This window comes from Cryptotermes secundus, unplaced genomic scaffold, assembly GCF_002891405.2.
Source record: "Cryptotermes secundus unplaced genomic scaffold, Csec_1.0 scaffold791, whole genome shotgun sequence".
NCBI lineage: Eukaryota > Metazoa > Arthropoda > Insecta > Blattodea > Kalotermitidae > Cryptotermes > Cryptotermes secundus.
In genome coordinates, this window is record NW_019734323.1 from 127,324 (window position 1) to 151,026 (window position 23,703).

General features: G+C 37.7%; 1 protein-coding gene across 5 annotated transcripts in view; it reads right to left on the minus strand.

The window, feature by feature from the left end:
• Positions 1-23,693, minus strand: part of LOC111868661 (piwi-like protein Siwi) — a 67,582-nt gene extending 43,889 nt beyond the window's left edge. Inside the window, exons 1-8 of one of the 5 annotated variants that reach the window (XM_023859526.2) lie at positions 23,652-23,693; positions 22,357-22,443; positions 17,125-17,266; positions 13,776-13,851; positions 11,304-11,459; positions 9,109-9,320; positions 8,443-8,595; positions 4,314-4,517 (exon numbers count right to left, since the gene is read on the minus strand). In XM_023859526.2, coding sequence (XP_023715294.1) covers positions 4,314-4,517; positions 8,443-8,595; positions 9,109-9,320; positions 11,304-11,459; positions 13,776-13,851; positions 17,125-17,266; positions 22,357-22,443; positions 23,652-23,668 — 1,047 coding nt within the window. In that variant the 5' untranslated portion in view covers positions 23,669-23,693. The other 4 variants (XM_023859527.2, XM_023859525.2, XM_023859528.2 and 1 more) reach the window with 4 other exon arrangements.
• Between the last annotated feature and the right edge of the window lie 10 nt (positions 23,694-23,703).

The window sequence follows — 23,703 nt, forward strand, 5'->3', positions numbered from 1 at the left end:
ATGCTCTGGCCGATTTACCCCCCTGGTACCCATTGTAGAGGAGGTTGGGTGGACCCCAGAGCCGGTCTGGATGACATGGAGAAGTAAAAATTCTTGACCCTACTGGGACTCAAACTCAGACCTCTCAGTTGTTCAGCCTGCAGCCAGTCGCTATACCGACTGCACTATCCTGGCTCCTTCTAGGGATGTACGAATACAAATTTATAAGATGTTTGCTAGGTCAATGCTTTCTTACAGTAATGGATTGCTGACAATGAACTGATGGCAGAACACTGGTAACAGCAGAAATGCATTTCATGAAGAGGGTTTTGTGCACATTGGACTATAAAAGAAATGAAGAAATTATGAGAGAACTACAGATTTCACAGAATTTATATAATACAGAAAAAATCTGAAAGAACATGCTGACAGAAGAAGCTTGATGGAATCGCAAAAAGATATTGTCACTTATATGAGTGTGATTACAGAGAGGGCTTCGCTTTGTGATTGCATTTATTGAACACTTGATACACACAATTCATAACTACAAGTAACTATAACAGCCTCACTGGTTTACACACTCTGTAACTGAAGCACACATAAAGTCTTCTATGTCTTCGCTAGTCATTTCTTTGTATTGGATCCTAAGAAGGTCCTCTGCTTATGTCCTTACTGACGCACTGCTCTGTAAACTCTGAACGGTCCTGGTTAAATATCTCACCATGGACTGCAGAAAACACTGTTCCTTTTTTGCTGTTCAATTGTTTCTATGGGAGCATGTTTCTAAAGCCATTACTCAGTAATGGGTCTTGTATATTTGCTCATATCATGGTTGCTGTCCAGCAATGGGTCTATATGCTACAGTATCAACCCATAGGAAAAGAAGTCTATAACAACCTCTGAAACAATGGATGGATTCTGCTTTGTAATTTACATAACAGGTCTCAACAGACTCAATACTGGAGACGATGATGATACTGATGCTGATGATGATGATCAGTGGTGGTTGTGATCATGAAAGCAGATTATGCATAGTGACTACTAGGATTTAAAGAGTTAATGACGTTTTCATTAGCTCAGATTACATAGTCACTCTTTAACTGGAAAGGGTGTGGTTAAGACATGATAACAGGATCTGCTTGATGGTAGTGAGAAACACTATTAAAACTTCAGTCAAGACAGCCAATCTGCCGACTGAGAGGACCTACTGCATATGCAGTGGGAGTACTATTTGCTTGACCACCACATTCAGTAACATTTACACTTTTTAATATTGAATAAAATTTATAAAACTGTAATGAAAATAAACTTCTCAATCATGCTACATGAAAATAAATATGCTACAAAGCAATATGCAGATTCAAATATAATTTTAATTATTATTATTATTATTATTATTATTATTATTATTATTATTATTATTATTATTATTAATCTAATATTAATTTCATATTAGAAACACACACAACTTATCTAAAATAAATATATTTTGATGAACTTAAAATTCTGTCATGAATCACAAGAAACATGCACTGTTGACATGCATTTTAATGTATCTGTATTTATTTAACAATGCTGTCAGTAACCCATGATTAGATGGTAGCGACTAATGAATGGAAGAGAATTTGGAAGGAAGTAGATAAGGCCTGAAAGCTACTATCCCACGAACAAAGAAATGCCACAAAATCTCAGTTCAAGACAGAAGCATTATCACTTGAAATAAACTGCCTGGCAAAATTTTAATCTATTAATAAAATCATATGTAAGTGGTATTATGATCAAGGTGGAAGCCTGAATTAGATTTAGTTTTATATGCTACCAAAATCAAAACTAAGAAATAACTCCTGTTAGAATTATTTCTTGAAATGTCAACTAATTAAACACACACAAACAATCACAATACAGTATGCACATGGGTGTACCAATTTAGGTAACTTTCCCTGACATCTGTTGGTCTAATGAAGATGATTCCGATGTGGGAGCATCCCCACAGCATCTGCCAGACAACCGTCACCCCTTTCAGAAAGTGCCAAACAGGCAGCTGTGACCAAAGAGACACGGAATTTATACCCTCTCCAACTACTACGACTTATATACCAGCTACATATATTTATAAACTTCACCGTTGCCCCGCCTTTCCATGCACAGCCCAATGGATGCGCGCGGTGACAACGGCAACTTTAGCTCTGCCTCCCAGCCGGCAGTATTTAAGACCGGGAGCCAACGGTGCAATCAGTTCAACTCGAAACGGCAACGAAGACAGAGGCATCAACTCCACTTCTGCGACTGGGTAACTGACATAGTTGCCGCAAACCTTCAGTGAACGGATCTTCTACAACCCAGCAACTGGCCGAGCCAGTCGATCCTACCGGCACGCGCAGCACTGCATCATCGCCCAGACAGGCCAGCCAACGCTTGAATATTATACGTATATTCTGTGTTCTGTATACTGACTTTAAACGATACAATATATACAATCGTACAGTTTCGTGTGGTTTGTCTATTGGAGTATTGACAACGATCCCACACCACAATTAAACATGCAGTCATGACAATGAGTTATTTAAAACAACAGTGTTGTGTTTGATGTAATTTCATTCCTAGTACACAACAGGAATTCTTCAGCACAGACTTCCTTACAGTGGATTATTTTATGACACACTCAGCAGTGAGACCATATAGTAATGAATGGTAGAATGATGACAGACAGTTGGAAATGACTTGGAACAAAGGTGTCATGCCCTAATCAAGGTACTATCCTGTGTCTGCCTGGACAGGCTGAGGAAAGCCACATAGAACCTCAGCAAGGACAACCTGTGTCCATGAAAAGATTCAAACTGAGTACCTTCTGAATATGAGTTTAGACTGTTAGCACTATGCCAGCCCATCTGGTAATACAAACAGAATTTGATGTTCACTCACTCAATGAAATTGTGGAACCCTGATATGCAGAATTCTGAAAATAACAGAATCTACTGTGTTGAACAAACTGTGGTGCCTCTCACAATCTCTGTACACTGACATTGGTATACACAACAGAACCAAACTCTATCCATGTCTTGCCTTCGTATCAGTCCATGCATCAAACACTATGATGTTATGCAGCTATCAAAATGTTCATAAATTTTTTTTATTTTTATCACCAAACATGTTAATGCAGATGGAGGGAGTGGTTTAATATTAAAATGGTTCTTGAAGAAAGGGGGTCTGGGAATGTAGACGGGTTTCACCTGGCTCATGATAGGGTCCAGTGGCAAACTCTTGTGAACAAGATGGTGAATGTTTGGTCTCCTTAAAATGTGTGTAATTTCTTGACTAGCTGAGTTACTATTAATGTCTCAAAAATACTGTAATTAATGGAATGGTTTAGATAATAAACCAGCAGTAGGAATATGTGAATTGTAATATTTAGAAGAACTTCTTAACCCAGTCTGGAAGCTTGATTTAATAAATAATTATATGTGACTGTTAATAATGTTTTACAGCCTCTTTGGTAAATTAATGGCAAGGAACACACAATAGAAGGTATTAAAAATAGATACATTATTTACTTTTCAAGAAGGCTCAAAATTCTATAATTGTTGTCATCCAACAAAGCCAAACCTCTGCCCCAGGTAAGCATTTGTATGTTACCTGGTCCTGGGGGTTAGGCTAGTCCAGGACTCATGCAGACCTGTACTGTGCCGTATTTGCATTAAACTGTCTAATATGCAGACACAAGAAGATGAAGAATATGAAAATTAAACAAAATATGATTTGTGATTTGAAGTTATTATAGTGGTGAATGAAGGATGTGGTGTTCTGGGATGTTACATCATGTAGTGCAGTAAATTCTTAGTGATAATTTCATAGGAATGTACTGCTTCCACATTCAGAAAGAAATTTCTCTTCAACAATGATAATGAAGCCAGGACATTCCACTGAAATTGACTACCAAACTGTATGGCATCATATCTCAGAAGACTGTATTTTTTACATAAGACTTCTCATAGCAAATAAATAAACACAGAAAAGTGACTATTTCAGGAAGCAAGAACTGTGACCACATGTGTTCAGCGTCATAAGTAAGTGATGAAATTTTCATTTAAATATAATGCATAGTTCAGAGTTCTTTGTGTTTTATTGAAGCACAGTAAAATAAATCTCAAGTGTATGAAATAACAAGATTGAAAGCTGGGGCTCTTGAAGTTTCAGAATCATGATAGAAAATGTTTAAAAAAATGTTGATAAGACTGTCTAATATGAACAAAAATGGATTTTTTTAAACTAAATTTTAATAATGATGGTGTATAATGAATTTCATTTAAGTCCCATGACAAAGCTTATATGCTTACTTGAAAGTTGCCAGAATCAGACCTGCAGCACCTCTCAAGCAGGCTGTATGCAGTGTCGTGCCGCATCACTTTGTGTGTTACCTCAGCACAAAGTAGCAGCTCATTCTCATGCTGCCGGATTGATGTCACATACCCTGGCCAGACTTCCAATTGGTGCCCATCTAGTTTAATGCATGCTGAAGGATCATAGTAGTAGCGACCAACCTGTAATGACACATGCCATAACAGAACGACACAGACACGAACAATCCTCTAAATGAGCTCCATAATGTACTATAGTATACAAAATTTCCAGTGGTGTTCTTTGTAGTTTATTAGCCTTACTTTATTTTGATTTCTTTATTTGTTCCAGATATCCCTATATGGCGATACAGCCTTCAGATACAGAACAAGTCAAGTTTTATCATATATAAGTCACCAATACTTCAATACTTAACTACATACACAGATTGAGTACATACCGTATAAAACTATAAAAATGAGATACAATATGACAAAAATTTCTATTACCAGAATAAGCACTCTATCCAAAGTTATAAAAATGAAATGAAAACCAGATCTTTGTCACTTCGTGAGACAATGATACACTCACACATATTGAAAATTTAAAATGACATAATTACCTCAACAGAGTAAAAAAGGTGTTTCAGTAGGAAGGATTTTGAGTACCTTTTTAAATAAAATAAAATTGTCCCTTATTTTCATCTGCTCTGGAACATTACTGTACAAACTGATACCCACATTTATCACACTATTCTTAAAGGGGACTGTATTACAATGTTGTACAAGCAAATTTAATTTTTTAATAACATACATCACTTATAGTATGTATAGAAAAGACAGTGTTAATAGATTATAGTCTTTAAGTATTTGTCTACATGACGTATGATAGCTGACACCACCAATTATCTGAAGGGCCTTCTTTTGTAATTTAAAAATGTTATTACTTTCGTTACCCCGCCCCACCTCTCATATTAGTGAAAATTTGAATAATAAATGTTTCTTATCATATAAGGGCTCATTGTTTCTTTTAACATTTTCATCATATATACTACTTCACATATCTCTGTTCTAAATGATTGGGCATGAGCGTCGCCTAGAAATCTTAGTTCTGACTGACACACTTGTGGCCAGTGTATAAAGAGCATCTCAGCAAAACGCAAAATGTGTTCGATAAATTAAAATGAACATAGTTCATACTTCAACAGCATAATAATGCACAATATCCGATAATAAAATACTCTGTGAAACAGTGTATGAGCTGTATGGAAGCATCAATTTACTGCTTTATGTAAAGTAGGTTTTATAATTAGTCAGAATGACTAAAAGTCATAAAGTCTGACTAATATTATGAGGAGAACTCTCATGCTGAACGTGACAAAACTGTGATTAAAGGTTTACAAAATAAAGGTAAAATTCATTTATGACCTGATAGGGCTCTGAAGAAAAAATAGGGTATGTAGGTAGAAACTGTTTCCCTTGACAGACAATAAAAAATGGGTTTTCTCTGCTTTGAAAATTAGGTCCAGTGGTTTTATAAACTTATATATAAGATATAAAAAATCTACTCTGTTTAATCCATACAGTGAATCACAGAAAAATACCATGGGTATTACTAGTAGAAACATTCTCCTTGGCGAACTATCTTTGGAAAAAGAATTGTTCCTTTTCTAGATCAGCAAAGAGACACAGGGCAGCAGGCAGCAAACAGTAGCTCTGCTCACTGCTTGCTTCAAGCTGTTTTCTTGCTTGGCTTATTCTTCAACCTTGAAGATGAAGGTGACATGATCCTCCAAAACACTAGTTGAATTTCAACAGAATACATGGCTTATATCCCAGAAGATAGAACTCCACATAACCACAATTGTGAGAACCTCAGGTCCTATACCGCATTATATCCCAGAAGACAGAACTCTTCATAACCACCGCTGTGAGAACCTCAGATCCTACACAGCGCTATATCCCAGAAGACAGAACTCTTCATAACCACCGGTGTGAGAACCTCAGATCTTACACGGAGCTATAGCCCAGAAGACAGAACTCTTCATAACCACCGCTGTGAGAACCTCAGATCCTACACAGCGCTATATCCCAGAAGACAGAACTCTTCATAATCACTGGTCTGAGAACCTCAGTTCCTACACAGCGCTATATCCCAGAAGATAGAACTCCACATAACCACAATTGTGAGAACCTCAGATACTACACAATTTATTTTCCTTTTTATTTATTTTAAGACAATTTTGTTGTTTGTTTGAGTAGTCATGACTAGTGTACTGCAAATCTTATGTATATGAAACTACAAAGATTTGCCATTTTAGTGCAGTCCCCTTTAGTACAACCTGTCCCACAAAAATTCTGTTCTGAACATCTCAAAAGTGGTGTGGTGCGTGCGTATGTGACTCAGCATATATTTATAAAGTGTCTTTGCATGTTTCAGTCAGTTGTGACCATCTTCAGAAAGGCAATAACAAAATGTTACAGAACTACTATCACACAGATTGTAATACGAGGTATTGCCTCAATACACAATGAAAGAAGAAACAGCATGACAACACAGATCCTTAACGAACCACATAAAGGTATGCTGCCCAGACCTCAGAGGACAGCAAATAACACCTCAATCTCCCGTTTGACAGAAGATGCACAAAGACACAAACCTCAGCGGCTCAACATTTTAAATATCAAGTAAAAGTAAAAAGTAAAGTATCCCTGTAACAGGCTGTGGATGTCCATAGGGTTGTGAGATGCTGAGGTTCCCACATTTTCTAGACAATCGGCTCACAGATGGCGGCAAGGTTGCCAGCCCTACCCACTGGCCGCCCTTTACCCCAAAGAATATTCCAAGAATATTCCTGGTACTCAGTTCTGTTAGAGGCTGAGTCGACCCCAGGGCCATAGTGCAGCTGGAAGGTTTAGGTCAACTGAAAAAAAAATCCAATGACCTCATCAGGACTTGAACCTGTGACCTTCTGGCTTGTAGCATAGTGCCTCAACCAACTACGCTACCATGTGCCCTTTTTTAAGAACATTACTAATATATTATTAACTCACACATCTTTTAAGTTTAACAAATTTTTATACAAAAGTTTAAGCATATGTATTTTATTACAATCTATGTAGCATGTTGTTTTGCCTTTCTGAAGATGGTCACAACTGACTGAAACATGTAAAGGCACTATAGAAATATATACTGAGTCACCCTGGATGGTGTTCTCATATTCATTTTATAATAATTAACAAGTGTGATGGACCAGAATGAATAAAGATGAAATACCTGTGACTGACTGGGTCTCAAACCAAACAGGAACATCTGATATCTAATTTAGCCCCCTGATGATTTCTTTAACTACATTCAAAGCAGTTACTGTATGTAACAAATTATAAGATTCTGGACTTTCTCCATAAGAGTGTACACATTTCTTTCATATGATTCTCAGAATTTACTGATTCTACTTACTTCATTAACCAACTGGTCTTTACAACACAGATTTGGTATGTTCCAATGAGACTGGAGCTGACTGTTTAATTATTTTGAATAAATTTACACTTTTTGTAGCTTAAATATCACCCTGCCTACCCTTTCAGCCTCATTTAAGCAACAGCAAGTTCCTGCTGCTGCTGCAGTATGGTTAAAGATCTCTGTTGTCTGTGTTTTTACTTCTGACAATTCTCAGCAGAGTATGCATGAATCTGGTCAAGTCACCTAACTGATATGGCTATTGTAGAGTGTGTATTGGTTATAACATGGCCTTAACTACAGTGAACCACTTTCCCTCGCTCCCACAGTGCAGCTACAATCACTTCCCTGCTACTTCTTTCCATGGGCAACCCAGAGGCCATGTCTAAAACACAGCCAATAATTTTATATTTTCCCTGGAGTATATAAATATTTGAAATGCATTCTGCAGTTAAAGAATGACTACTGGAGAGCCTATATTGATAACATGAAGAAAAATGAGCACAATCTACATACAAGTTTCAAAATGTATCGGAAACATGGTGCAGCTGTTCGCATAGGATGACTAACCGCATCTTTGAAATTATGTTAGCCAACAATGGATTCAACAAGATTAATGACTTCATTTTCTTACTGCTATGAAAAGCGTTTAGCAATGTGAATACTCACTAACTGAAGCTTCAGACTCTCTAGGATGTGCCGCATCAGAATGTTGAAAAACTGCACATAGTGGTAATCACCAAATGCCAGCAAACCCACTGTTTGAACTGTGACACATATTTTGGTGTTGTCAGAGGGTCTAGTTGAGAAGAAGGTCATGGGCTGAAATAAGGGAGCACAGTTGGAAGAGTATGATGATAACTAATAGAGCAATACTGTTTAACATGCTGATACAAATGCACAAATTTTGCAGAACTCTTCTCTGTTTCAGGGACATAAATTAGAAATTCCAAAGCTTAAACTAATCTGTTTTTTTTCATGAACTAACTAAACTGACTAACTCCATGGAGTTCTCCTTGAGAAGCTGCAGCCACTATTCACTCAGGTACTTAAGAATTTCCCTATATTTTATGGAACCCAAAGGTTCATCATCTTTTTCACAAGACCCCCTCCACTGGTCTCTGTCCTTAGCCAGATATATCCAGTTCATACAACCCCATCCTATTTCTCTAAGTTCCACCTTCATATTACCATCCATTTTTTAAACATTGGTATAACAGCAACACAGTAATGAATGAATGAATGAATGAATGAATGAGGGGTAGGCCTTCTCGGACCTTGCACCGCGACCTACAGTGGTCTATTGTGCCCAAGAACACAGTAAACAAGACTTACATCTTTCTGGTATTTGTGAGGGGTGTAAAGCATTGTTCCATCAAACAAATATCCTCCAAGCATTTCTTTGAATTCACGAACTATTCTTTTTTTCTCAGCACTAGAATCTTCTTCTGGTTTGAAGTCCACTCGATACTGATATAATTGCCAGTTTGTCACAGTGGGTAGACGGAAATAATTGGTTTGGAGCTCTACAACACGTCCTGTAGTACCTGCACAAAGATATTCAACAGTTTCTGTGTGTCTGGAAAACTGCAGAGCACGAAAAATAAAATACAAAAGGGAGGAAAAATTATAGGTTTATGTGCATTATAATATACTAATTTAAGCATAAATAAAAATAAATGAATAACAAGAATGCATAGGCTCCCATGAGACTCTCCATAAGGGCTTCTTGACAATGCACAACAGTCTATCTTTCCCTTACACATTTGTATCATCAGATTTAGCACTTACTTAACTTTCCTGCACCATAAAATGACAAATACCTAAAAGCAATGGAAACTGCAAGACATGTCAGAGGCCATTAAAAGTGCAGTATAAAAACTGGACATTATGAATGACACGTAGCAGCAACACCTCAACAACTGGAAGGACTGCTGCAAGAACTGTGTTCAACCATGATCCGTTCATATCGATGCATTTCATTCCTCGACTTCTTTCACTCAGCCAGACTGCTTTCTTCCTGTTTCCCTGCTGATGTTTACCCAACACCCCTTTATATGTTGTGACTTGGGGTGATGTGTTCACCAATCCCTGTGGTTTCCCCTACCCCACCAATTATCTGAGAAACTGTAGCCTGATATAATTATTTATTCTGATGCTTCCACCCATTTGTTACATTTGTGCAGCTGCACATTCACCCTGTGATATGACATCCAAAAACCATAAATTTCAGAATCCTGAAAGCATGGGAATATTGCAGAAGTGTTCACTTACCAACCAATAGAAGCATAATCCCCTCCCCCCAACCATAATAATCAAGGTGGCATTGCATCAACACTTTCTGATCAGTATGCAACAAATATACAGGCAGCCTGTGAGCAACCAGAGGAGTCCTAACTATTTGAGCCCACAGCCTAGCAACGTCTATGAAGAAAGAGCCAGCAAGAAATCAAGCAAGAGTGAAATAACAGATTGTGAAATGATAGTGAACACTGTAAACTGTGTAATTATTTGTAAATAATGGATATCAGTATCCAACAAACACAATTACCAGCCAGATCCTGCAATTTAGTCCCATATCAGATGACAATAAAAAGGAATATTATTAAATATACAGGGGCAGAAAATCGAATGCACACTTATATAGTAGTTATTAGTGAAATTTCTAAAGTGTGTATTTGAGGGCCAAATCAAGTAATCACTGACTGTTATAGCTGATAAAGTTGTGACAGAAGGAAATGTATCTCTGTGGTTTAGCAGTGAACTAGACAATTACTATTACAGTGTTCTGTTTGCAGTAAAGAAAGCTTAGATACCTCCAACAAAGCTTGCTTTTATAGGTAATTTTCGCTGAAAACATTTCCCCTACACAACAGCACTGTCTAGTGCAGACTGTTATTATATCAATTTCAAAACCTTAGTACAAATGTAACCATCCTGTGCAGGCTTACGAGTTATTGATATTAGGTACATTTGATGAAGTTTGTTTTCAAGAATTTCCTGTTGAAATTTCAAAAAGCTCTATGTTAGACGTAAAATATTAGTGAATGTTCTTCATCATGGTTTTCCTTAAAATAACCGATACTCAAATAAGGTAACTGCTTATTTATTATGACAGTCTTGTGAATGTACATCTCCACTGATTTCTGTCCTATTACTTACTTCCATACCACTCTACAGAAATTGTCTGATACACGAAATGGCTACTAACCAATGCAGTGGCAGTGGACACAGACTGCATAAAATCCAGCTATGGTTACTTAGTAACCAGACAAAAGCATGGACTGACATATATTAAAATATATTTTGGTCCCCCAATAATATTGGTAAATTAGATAACTGTCTTGTTTCACATGCATCCAAGTTCCCCCTCTGCCTTCCTATCCCAAATATGAGTTTTCATCATTTTCCACAATTCCTTTATGAAAAATGCTTGAACAATATACATAGATGGACTGAAGTTGTGCAGACTGTGGAAAGTATTATTATGAAATATACAACTTCTCAAATTCCAGAATAGTTTAAATTACCTTTCTTAGAAAGCACATCCTCTGGCTTAGTACTCAGAACTGAACGCTTCACTGCACCTAGAGGTTTAATTTGCACCTTTCCTTGCTCACTGGAACTGTCGTCATCTAGCATACTTTCTTTTAAAGTCTTTGTTCCAGAAGAAACGTTGATGGGATCTGTACATAAATAAACATAAGATTTATGGTTTCTACCACTTACTTACTGATGGAGCTGAGCCCTCCTGGAGGAGCTGCCAATTCTGCAGCTACTCAAGAATTTCCCAGCATTTTATGGAACCCGAAGGTTCATTACCGTGTTCACAAGAGCCCTCCATTGGTCCCTATCCTGAGCCAGATCTATCCAATCCATACCATCCCATCCTATCTCTCTAAGATCCATTCTGGTTTCTATCACACAGTCCTAAAATATGTTACCTTCACTAAGTTTAATATATAAATGGTGGGGGGAGGGAAGATTACACATGATAAATGTTTATGATTGAGCAGGACAATGACTATCTGCCATGTTACCCATTCATCCTTGAGTGGTTTCAAACTCTTTTTGACCATGGTTGACTTCAGCAAATAACAACAGACCCAACTGATCAACCTTCCTTCAATAAATTACACTCAAAGGGAACAGCTCTGATTTGAAGAGACATGAGAAATGTCAACAACCCAAACAGCAAACCATAATAAATTTCTATTCTTTTTTTCACAGTCCAACAAGAAATCATCGTTTGTACTGGAATAGATATTTTTCTTGCAACAAGTAAAGAAATGGTTTGCACAGCAGGGCAGTGAACTCACAGTTATCCAGCATCCAAACAATTAGAATTATCATCCAAGTGGCAAAATTTTCAAACAAAATTAAAGTTTTTCTGTGGTTATTCAAAAACATGTGATGCATTCACCTGCTATGTTCTCCCATCGATCACTAGTAGCAGTACCCATCATTCTCGTGCAGGTTTCATTACAATAGAGGCTAGCTGAATTTTTGATCATGTTACATTATGAGCCTGAAATCCTCCACCAATCCATATGCCACCTATGAAGATTCCCACATAAGAAATATGGCAACATGTTGTTTTGACTTTGTGTTTTGTCTGTGTAAGACTTTTTCTCATGTAACTGGCATATTCATGTAACTGACAATCTCCATTATCTCACATACTCAAGATAATGGGGAGTTAACTGTATTTCTCTGCTCATTTAACAAAGCAGTAATTTTGTTTCAGTCAGCTTAACAATGGGATGACAACAACATATTTGACAACTCTTCCTTTTGTCTTATTTATGGAATATTAGTTTCTTACATTACTTGCCAAATATTATTTGAAGTATCAAGTCAAGGATGAGATGGGTGGGGCTTGTAGCACACATGGGACAGAGATGCATAGAAAAATTGTTGGTAGGAAAATCTGAAGAAAGCACAGATGGGATAACAATAATAAAATGGATCTTAAAGATGGGAAGATGTGGACTGGATTCATCTGGCTCAGGATAGGGGTCAATGACAGGTTCAAAACAAGGTAACAAATCTTACAGTTTCATAAAATTCTAATAATTTCTTGAGTACCAGAGTGACTATTACTTTCTCAAGAATTACTCACCTCCATGGTCTTAGTTAGTTGGTTGATTTCTTACACACTTCTTCCTGACTAATTAATTTAAATCATGCTGAAAATTCAATTATTCACTTGGTTGAAATTTGACTCCACTATTTTAGGTGTGATAATCTCACAGTAGAGACCATGAAGAATACTAACATTGGGATGGATTCTGTTTAATCTGGTAGAAGCCTGCTGCTTACATGCTTGCTTTATTACTCTTCAACACTGAAGATGGATGCAAAATATTTCTGTGAAACATCAGTAAACTTCTACCAGACTACATAGCAACACATCCCAGAACAGGACCCTTCATGGCTCTACTACACATTAATTATTCTAAGAGGTAGAATAACTTGAAAAATTAGATGGTAAACTGAAATCCAAAGATCAGTCTGTGTACAGGAAGCAGCACTTTGTTCACCTCTTGACAAAGCACTATATGTTCCTGTGGACTGTGATAAAATTATTGAACACATTCATTTTTAAAGTTTGTCCATGCAAAAAGAACTTGCCACTTTCAAACAGAATACAATTTGTAGCATTTTCAGCATACATTCTTTGTGTTTTTGCCAAATTTTAATTCCAAAATATAAAACTGTATCACATAATTTCTGAATTTTAACATACTTCCGCAAATAAGATGTAAAAGCTTGTGACGATGGAACATTAGCACAAATATTATATTTCTGGACATTATCCATCATCCTTTTTTAAAATCACTGTCCTGTTTATTTTTCAAAATACAATGTTTTGGAGGCTGGATTCTGTCTCTGAAATTTATGTTCTGAAAAATAAACAGGCTGGTGATATTAGGTAAACATAGGATGATGGATAATGTCCATAAACATAATATTTGTATTAACAAATTGCATTTACTCACTAATGTCCAGTGCAGACAATCCCTCCTCAATCACTGAGTCACTGGCAATTCCGGTGGCTCCAGCACCGCGCCTTACCTGCATAAATTCACCACACATTAATAAAGACAATTTTCTGACAAGATGCAAGACAGAACAACTATGAGGTTAGATGATGGTCTTCTGGGCTGTAACACCACGTTGATCAGTATAAAAGTACCAATGTACTTCATTATATAAGAGTAAAACCTGAAGAAGGAGGTAGAAGGTTCTTCTGGAACACTGGTGGTTACTTACCAGACTAGATGACATCACATCTCACAAGACCAGGAGCATACAATGGACTTTAGAACTAAACTTACATTTAACTGCTGTGCTAGGAATGAACTGATGAAAACCTAGTACCAGATGGTTCAAATATGATCGGGACTGATTTTTTGTAAACAAGCCACACTGTGCAGCAGCTGTGCGACCTTGAGAGAGTGAAGCCACAACCTCCACCCTCCCTCCTGTTAGGGTTAGAATCTATTCAGTCCTGTCTGGAAGTTGCTAGAGTGATGAGTGAACAGAAGGTACTGCGGAGCATGGAACAACGCATTGTGATCAAATTCCTCGTTGGAAAAAACATCCTGCCCGCTGAAATTCACCACAGACTCCAACAACAGTATGGGGAAGAGTGTCTCTCATGGACCCGTGTCTTTGAGTGGTGTAAGTGCTTCAGAGAGGGCAGAGAGCACATGGAGAATGAACCGCATGATCGTCGGCCACGAACATCCGTCACCAAGCCAAACATTGATCGTGCAGATGCACTTATTTGTGAGAATAGGCGCATCACTATCAAGGAACTTGGAGCAATGCTGTCAATCAGTGTTGGTAGCGTAGAACACATCGTGAAATACCACCTGCACTATCGCAAGGTGAATACACGGTGGGTACCACGCACTTTGACAGACGTGAACAAAATAGTGCGCATGCAAGTTGCCAGTCATCTCCTACAGCAGTTTGAAGATGAAGGTGATGCATTTTTGAAGTCTATAGTGACCACCGATGAAACATGGGTGCANGGAAGCCCTCCAGAAATTGAAATGTAACCTTCTGACACATCCGCCATACAGTCCCGATTTGGCACCAAGTGATTTCTACCTGTTCGGAAGGCTCAAATCAGACTTGCAAGGCATGTGGTTTGTGGACAACAACGTCGTCGTCCAGAATGTTCAGGAGTGGATACGCCACCAACCACAAAACTTTTTTGAAAAGGGCATCAGGATGCTTCCAGAACATTGGAAAAAAATGTGTTGACTCCAGAGGGGAGTACGTTGAAGACTGACATGTGCAAGTAAGTGTTTGGCAATTTTGGTTTAAAAAAAAAATCAGTCCCGGTCATATTTGAACCACCTTGTAATTACATACTGTACACATCTGACATTTACATGTGGATGCATAGATTTTAGCATTAAATTATTTGTAACATTATTCAAGGTGAGACTGAAGCAGGCAGACATACAGCAGAGCAGCACTCTATTGTGGCACATCTTGTTGCTCAGGGAGTATCTTATTTAAAAAATCACTAACAGTTGCCTGCAGCAAACAAGGAGAATATTCTTGTCACCATCCAGGGTAGCTGTATGGTTTAAACGTTTGTCAGTGATCCGAATACCTGCCATGTTCAGACATGTCTGTCTGTCTATCTATGACTCTACAGTCTTTTGTTGGACCTTGGCCACTTACTCAGTTTCTTAATCCTATACACAGTTGGTACAACTCCTTGGACAGAGGCTCAGCCAGTCACAAGGCCGCTACCTACACAAAGAACAATACAAACAGAGAATAAACACACACAGACACCCATGCCTTGAGTGGGATTCAAATCCACGATCCCAGCATTCCAGGGAGCGAAGGCAGTCATGCCATAGACTGTGTGGCCACTGTGATCGGCTGTTCAGACACGTATCAAGTATAATTAAAATTCTTGAGGAAATAGGCTAAAAAGCGCTTCAACAGCCTCCTCCAAGTATAGATTCAGTTTTCAGTGATTTCTACAAGTTTCAGTTGCTGAAACAATATAAGATTGGTCAAAAGTTTGAACATGATGATCATAGCTTGAGAGAGTATTGATCCTTCAAATGCATAAATGAAATTCTGAATCAGAGAAATGTCCTGAGTAATTCTTTAAATACCAAGACACTCACATACAAGTGGAATCATTAAAGGAGCAAGTAGAACACACAACGTTAAGATATGTGTTTTAAACACCTATCCAACATCAACTGTTAGCAGGGCTGTAATCAAGCTAGGGTGGGGTCCTGGTGCTTTCTGAAGTGTCACAGCAACGCCTAACAATCAAGAAGGTAGTAAGAAATATTAATACATTATAGTTTATTTAACTTCTGTCATCTCTGTTTAGGATGGAAGTGTCAGCCTCTTCAAGTATGTGCATTTTATGAGCTTGTCTGCCATTTAATTCTGCATTTAAAAGTGTAAGGTTACTGTTAAGTAACAAGAATCGCCTCACATGATGATCTGTGACCATTTCTTTAAACCCGGAGCTGCATGGCAGGCTGCTCTGTGGCTTCTTTTCCACAGGACTGTGCCCCAGATCATCAGTGATGTTGCTTAGTAGTTCAACAGCAGACGAGAAGGACACAAATCGAACATGTATTGGCTCAATTGTTGGATACTACAGAACCTGTCATGAGCTGTTGCCTTCATGACAATAATGGTGGAATTATGTTTGCCGATAACTGGTCACATACAAAATATATGGTACCTGGATGAAAGGTATCCAAAATAAAAAATTTATATCTCGGAAATTAATTGTCATATATATATCCTGTTTATGTCATTGGAAAGGAAAACTCTGAAAGTTTCTTTTTCATACCTGGCTTATGCGCATAAACTGCCACATTTTTGCCACCATGTTAGGAATCACCTGGACAGAGAGATGGCTGGGATATGAATTGGCAGAGGTGGACCAATCGCTTGGCCTCCTAGGTTGCCAGATTTAACCCCAGTGGATATTTTTCTTGTGGGGTTATGTGAAGAACATTGTCTACCAGGTTAAGATCAATAACCTTCAACACCTGAAAGCCTGCATAAGGGACGCTGTGGCTATGGTAACACCAAACATGCTTCAAGACTGGATATTTGTCATGCCACCAAGGGAGCTCAGAGTTTAATTTAGTGAGAAAGTTATATATGCAGAAAAAATTATAGTTTCCTTTTGTAATGGTGTAACCCATTAATGTGTATAATACATTCTTTCTGAGATATAATGATTTTATTTTGGATACCTTTCATTGGGACACCCCGTATAGATCAGGTGCTCTTTACAAAAGGAAAAATCTTGGCAAGAATAGTCCTATCATCACTCACCCCATCCCTTATGGATGAATGCACACCCCATGCTTGCTCACCAGGCCGACAGGCATGAAAGGTGGGAGGCAGAGTTGTTGAACATTTAGATCTCCCTCTGGCTCTCATAAGAGGCACAAGTTCTTGAGCAGAATCCTCCAATCTGAACAAGTCACAAAAGAGTTAGCCAACATGGAAACAGTCATAATGATATTCAGAGCAAACAGCTTTTGATTTCAACATTTCTTATATGCACAGGGTGTCATTTTACATACAAGAGTGGAAAAGATGCGCTTCATTTCACAGTATTCGTATCATAAAATACTTTCTTTGCAATTTTCCCAACGATCAGTTGACACTTACTGACAAATTAGTGGATTTGGTGGTAAAACAATGATGTTGGCCTCAACAGTTAATCAAATCTAACCAAGATAAAAATATGGGCAGACTGAGGGTGTTTGAGAACTGGGTGCTGAGGACAACATTTGGAGAGAAGAAAGATGAAGTGACAGGAGGCTGGAAAAAACTGCATAATGAGGAGCTTCAAAACTTGCACTATCAGCCAAATATAATTAGATTGACCAAGTCAAGATTAAAATGGATCTTAGAGAGAGAGCATGGGGTAGTATGGACTGGATTGATCTGGCTCAGGATAGGGACCAGTGAAGGACGCTTGTGAACACAGTAATGGGCCTTTGGGTTCCATAAAATGCTGGGAAGTTCTTTAGTAGCCACACAATTTGTGGCTTATCAAGAAGGGCTCGGCTCCATTAAGTTCGTTAGTGAGATTTCTCATGGCAATTCTAAGGAGAGCACTCTCTTCTGGGATATTACATCATTCAGTCTGGTAGAAGTTTATTGACATTTCAGAGGATTATACTACCTCCATCTTCAGGGCCAAAAGAATGATCCAAGCACACACAAAAAAAAAGCACTTTGCTTGCTGCTCCCTTGCTTGGTTCACTCTTTAATAATGAACAGCAAACATGCTTGACTTCTACATAATATACTGAAATTTTGTCAAGGGTGAAAAGATGAACATTAAAGTTCATTAAAGCCCTTGTAAAAGGACCCCTAAAATGAACAACACTAAAACAAAATTTTGTCTAAATCTATCATAACCAAGTCTTTGCACTGTTGCTTGTAATACAGTTATTACTACATTCTCTCTGAATGATTTCTCAAAAGGCACTTAAAAGTAAACTTTCATGTAACTTCAATACTGATGATGGATTTTCCTCCAATACAGACATTGAGCAGGTTGTTCTAGCAATAATGCCCTAGACTTGTATTTAGGAGGCACTTGGTTTGAAACTTGGTTGGAACACCAGGAATTCTGAGAGTTTCCATGGTTTTCCTCAGTCCCTCCACAGGAAAACACCTTCATCAGACCATGCCAACTTCCTTCCAAATCCTTTTCAATTCATCATCTTGCCATTTGATGTTGTATAGTCTATATACGGTCAAAGAATCGAACTACAGTTGTAATGGTCATGCTGTCATGGTTATCACACTTAAATGTATCCTGTGAAGATGAGGCTGGTTATAAAGGTTATAAAACCAGCTGGGTGGTTCAAAAAACAAATGTATATAGTATGCTTCATAGCACTCCCAACAGAATAATGCAGCAGCAGATGAGCTTATTCTTCAGCCAAGATATGGTTTCTTTTCTTGACACTGTCATATTACAGTGACATTTCAAATTTTTGCTCTCAAAGTCTACATTTTCACGAACTTATGCACCTTTTATTTGGTACCAGTCAAATGTCCATAAGAACAATGTTAAAATTTCACAAATTTTATGTTCCCTCAAATTCATGTTATTCACAAATTTGCACTTAATATTTTGAGTCCTGACAATGTAAATTAACACATATTTACATTTACAATTTTTGAGGGTTCAAAGAAACACTGGTCACACTGCCCATATTCAAGATTTGTCTTGATAAAATAGGCACATCTTTACATACAAGTGTTCTTCAATATTTTGCTCTACAACTAAAAGCTGAAGAAAAAGACAAACAGATGACTGCGATATAATAGCATGGTGCAGTGTGTATTTGCATTCCCATCGTTGTGTTCAAATATGTATTTGTACGTGGTGCAATCCAAAGGTTCCCGAAATATATTAATAAAAACTATTACATCTTACCTAGATCTTATTCTGTACCATCACCTTCAAAGTAGTCCCCTTGGGAGCAAATACACCGATCTCAGCGTTTCTGACACTTTTCAAATGCATCCTGGAAGTCTTTCTTTGTTAGGGTGTTTAGTACCGTCTGCGTTTACTGCTTGAATTTCCTCAACTGTATCAAATCTTCGCCCCTTCAACTTGATTTTCATCTTGGTGAAGAGAAAGAAGTCACATGGACCCAAGTCTGGCGATTACAGTGGGTGGGGAACAACTGCCATCTTGTTTTTAGCCAAAAATTCCTGCACACTGTAAGCCGTATGCGGTCATGCGTTGTCATGGTGGAGTACCCAGTCATTCGTACGCCACTTCTCTGGACGTTTTCTCCTCATGTTCTCCCTCAAACGCCTTAGAACATCACGATAGAACTCTTTATTGACTGTCTGACCAGGAGGGACGAACTCCTTATGAACAATGCCGTCAATATAAAAAAAACAGAACATGGACTTAATGTTGCTCTTGACTTGTTGAGCTTTTTTTGGCCGAGGTGAAGAAGGGCTCTTCCATTGTGACGATTGCTGCTTGCTTTCAGGGTCGTAGCCATAAACCCAACTTTCATCATCAGTGACAACCTTCAAAAGAAAGTCTGGATCCTCTTGAAGCTGTTGCTGAAGTTCCCTGCAGACTTCCAAGCGATGCTGCTTCTGTTCATTTTGCAGCACTCGTGGCACAAACTTCACCGCAATCCTCCTCATGTTCAGTTCCTCTGTCAAAATTCGTTGACATGTACCATAACTTAGTCCCAAGGGGTTACAGAGGTCTTGGATGGTCAGTCTACAATCTTGCAGAATCAGATCCCTTACTTTCGCGACATTTTCTGATGTTTTTCCCGCTGATGGCCGTCCCAAACGATCGTCATCATCAGTCAATGTTCGGCCATTTTTAAAACGCTTATACCAGTTGTAAGTTTGTGTCTGGCCTGGACTGTTTTCACCAAAAGCTTGCTTCAACATTTGGTGTGTTTCTGCAGCAGTTTTCCCAAATTTGAAACAAAACTTTATACAGACACGTGGCTCTCTCAGGTCAGCTATCCCAAACCGCAAACTCACGGAAATACAACAATGGAAATATGTTCACCAACAATAAACCCAACCACTCAACTCGATGCCGCTTGCCACACTTATTCAAGAAGGATGTGTGAGGAGACAGTTAGTGGTATTTCGAGGTACTCATAACCATTCGCGCGCAAAATTCAAATTTTGGAAACTTTTGGATTGCCCCACGTATATTTTATATGCCTTGCAAAAGTTAGAGTATAAAACAATCCACACATTCGCTTATATACATTAGAATCACAGCTAATAAAGAAATATGAGGGTACTGCCAAAAGTTACTTTCTTACCTTCCTTCTGCGTCTATAATTGCACAGCAAAATTATATTACATCAAATAACATCTCTATAAAAATGGGCTGCAGGTGCTACTTTATTAACCTGGGCTACTCTGTGATTTCCATTAGCATATAATGCTGTACTGCGATGTGGAAAGCAAATGGAAAAACTACCACATTATCACTTTTCCTGGATAGTCTCTTTCCAAAAACAAAAGATCGCATTAAGTGGAGGAACTGTTTTGGAAGAGATTGTGGACCTGTCGTCTGACAGATTACTGATGAATGAATGAATAAGAAGATCTACACACATTGTTGGGAGTGTTTTGTTTGTTCATGATGCATGTACCTGCTTTTCATAATCTACATAAATGATCATACTCCAACAGAAAATACCTTATGAGAAAACACAATATTTTCCGATGACTCAGTGCCATAACTTCTAGTACAAATTTTCATGATTTCTGTATACTGTCAAACAGAGTTATCTCTCTTATGAGTAAGTGGTTTGCTGCTAACAAGCTAGCCCTGAATCTAGACGAAACAAACACAATAAAATTCATAACAAGTAATTCAATGCAACATCCATTAAGCCTCGGATATGATGAAAAGTATATAGAAGAGTCAGTAAACACAATTTCTTGGTTTACAAACTGGTAACCACTTAACCTGAAAACAATCAAACTGATAAGCTGGTTCCTAAATTAAATGGAGAATGTTATGCAGTTAGATCTATGTTACATATCAGGAACACTTGACACTACTGTTGTGGCAGTGGTGGTGGCAGCAGTTGTGGTTGTAGTATTAGTGGTAGTGGCACTGGCTGTAGCAATAGTAGTAGCAGCAGAAATTATAGTAGCAGTCATCATAGCACTAGTAATAATGTCATTTCCTTAGAAAATGTTATTAAAATACTGATTTTCTTCACATTGCAACTGCCAGACAACATCACTTCAACTTCTGCACCACTGCCCCTTTCCTTGATGTCTAACATATCATACATAATGTGTAGGTATAGTCATACCTATCTCCAATGGTTCATTAGTTATTAGCATCAGGGTGAAAGCTAAATACAGTGCATGCAACAAACATTTGTTTTACCTTCTGTAAAGAGAAATTACCTTAACAAAATGGGCATATTTTTTGAAGATCTATTACCACACATCACTTTGAGGCCCTTAGATTAAGTGATTCTAGTATCATTTTAACTGCACACATTCATACAATTGCAGGAATTTAAAGAGTATAGAGCTGGCATGGCATCCAATTGCACAATTTTCACACCAAATTTGATAAAAATCAGTCAACTGATCAAATGGTGAAAGAACACATTCACAACATGGTACTGTCATGGGCTACTTTCCTCCCACAGCATGGAAATGGGCCAAAAAAATTGGGTATCTTTATGTAAAATATAAATTCTAATGAACCACAGTCATATATCAAAATGAAATTCACATAGCTGCAGACTTTTTTCAAATCTACTGAGTGCTTTGAAATGTGAAATATGACATACATAAACAGATACAACTTCTTCCTCATTATGCATCAGTTCCTGCACTAAATGAAAAGAATCTCCTAACAAATTAGAAATTTTTTTTACCTAAATTCTAATAATAAATGTGCAAAGTAGTTTTGCAAAATAACTACTGACATGAGCAATCGCTGATTATAATTTAATTATTCTAATTGCTGTTTCATAATGACAGAAACATGAAATGTGGCACACTTACTGGGTAATGTCTACAGTTGTGGGAGTTTCTCTATTAACTCTCCCTCTGGATCTTCCAAAGCATCGTGGCTTTTCTCCCTCCATTACTCTGTTATTAGAGCAAAGTATCATAAGTAAACTGAAGGCATGTGTTGAGCTGTAATATCTGTTTACAGTGTATGTGTGTATATACATAAGCAGTGACCTAGAAGCCACAGATATTATGAATTCAATCAAGAATTTAAACCTGAACAATTTACGAGCCTTATTCAAGTTGCTAATATTTGGTACTAAATCTGAAAATAAACAGATTCTCACTACACACAACTGCTGTCATGCGAATGTTTGGTTCATAAACACCCTGAAATGAAAACATTCTCTATCTAAGGAACCACATCAAATTTATCTCAAGATTTCCTTATGAATCTAGAGGAATTTACACCACGCACTTGACGACATAACTCCAGGAACAATAAAGCACATATACAATATGTCATTTTCATTGAGACCCACATTAGATTTTATTCTTAACATATCAGGAAACATTGACAATTTTAATTATATGTGTGAACCATGTCCGATCAGTTGATGACTAAAATATGGTCTATGTGCTGGGAGATTAATTCCAAGGTGGGATATTGTGGAATTTAATTTTCTCTGCTATAACCAGAATTTATCTGTTCTCTCTCCATCTACTATCTAACTATATCATGAACTGGTTGCTGGTGCTCCTGTCCCTCGTGCCTTTACAAAAAAAAGTGTTGTAGACGATTAAGTCAAATTAATTTCAATCTTCATGTTTCCATAATAGCTGCAAAGAAAATTCGACATTGAACAACTGAGAATACTGTAATGACAAAACGCACAGACCACCTCTCAATATTTTTACACTTTCTTTTTATTGTTAGTGCTCGAAATTAAGCCATTGATATGATTTAATCTTAACGAATACCTTCCTCTTCAGTTTTCTCGCAAAAATGTGGAAGTCGAATAATTTATTCTTTCGTTGAAGCAATCTTATGACTTTATGACCATGGTATAGCACGTACACATATGCAATACAATCTCAATTGTGGGCATCCTAAAGATCTAAAGATGGGCATGGATCACTAAAAATTTCACGTAACGACATGCAGTACAACGCCGCACTGGTAATTATGCATATGAAGACCATCTGTATGCCGACACCCCTTTCCAGTACAATTATGCATTGCAGATGCATCCAGTTATCCCATCCCTTGGCTTCATATTTTTTGTTACACAATAATATCTTGAATTTGAGGTTCCCATAGATATGGCTATAAAGAATTCAGCCACCTGGGATAAAACGCCATGTAGTCTAATGATAGTCAATCGACCTCTGTCGCCT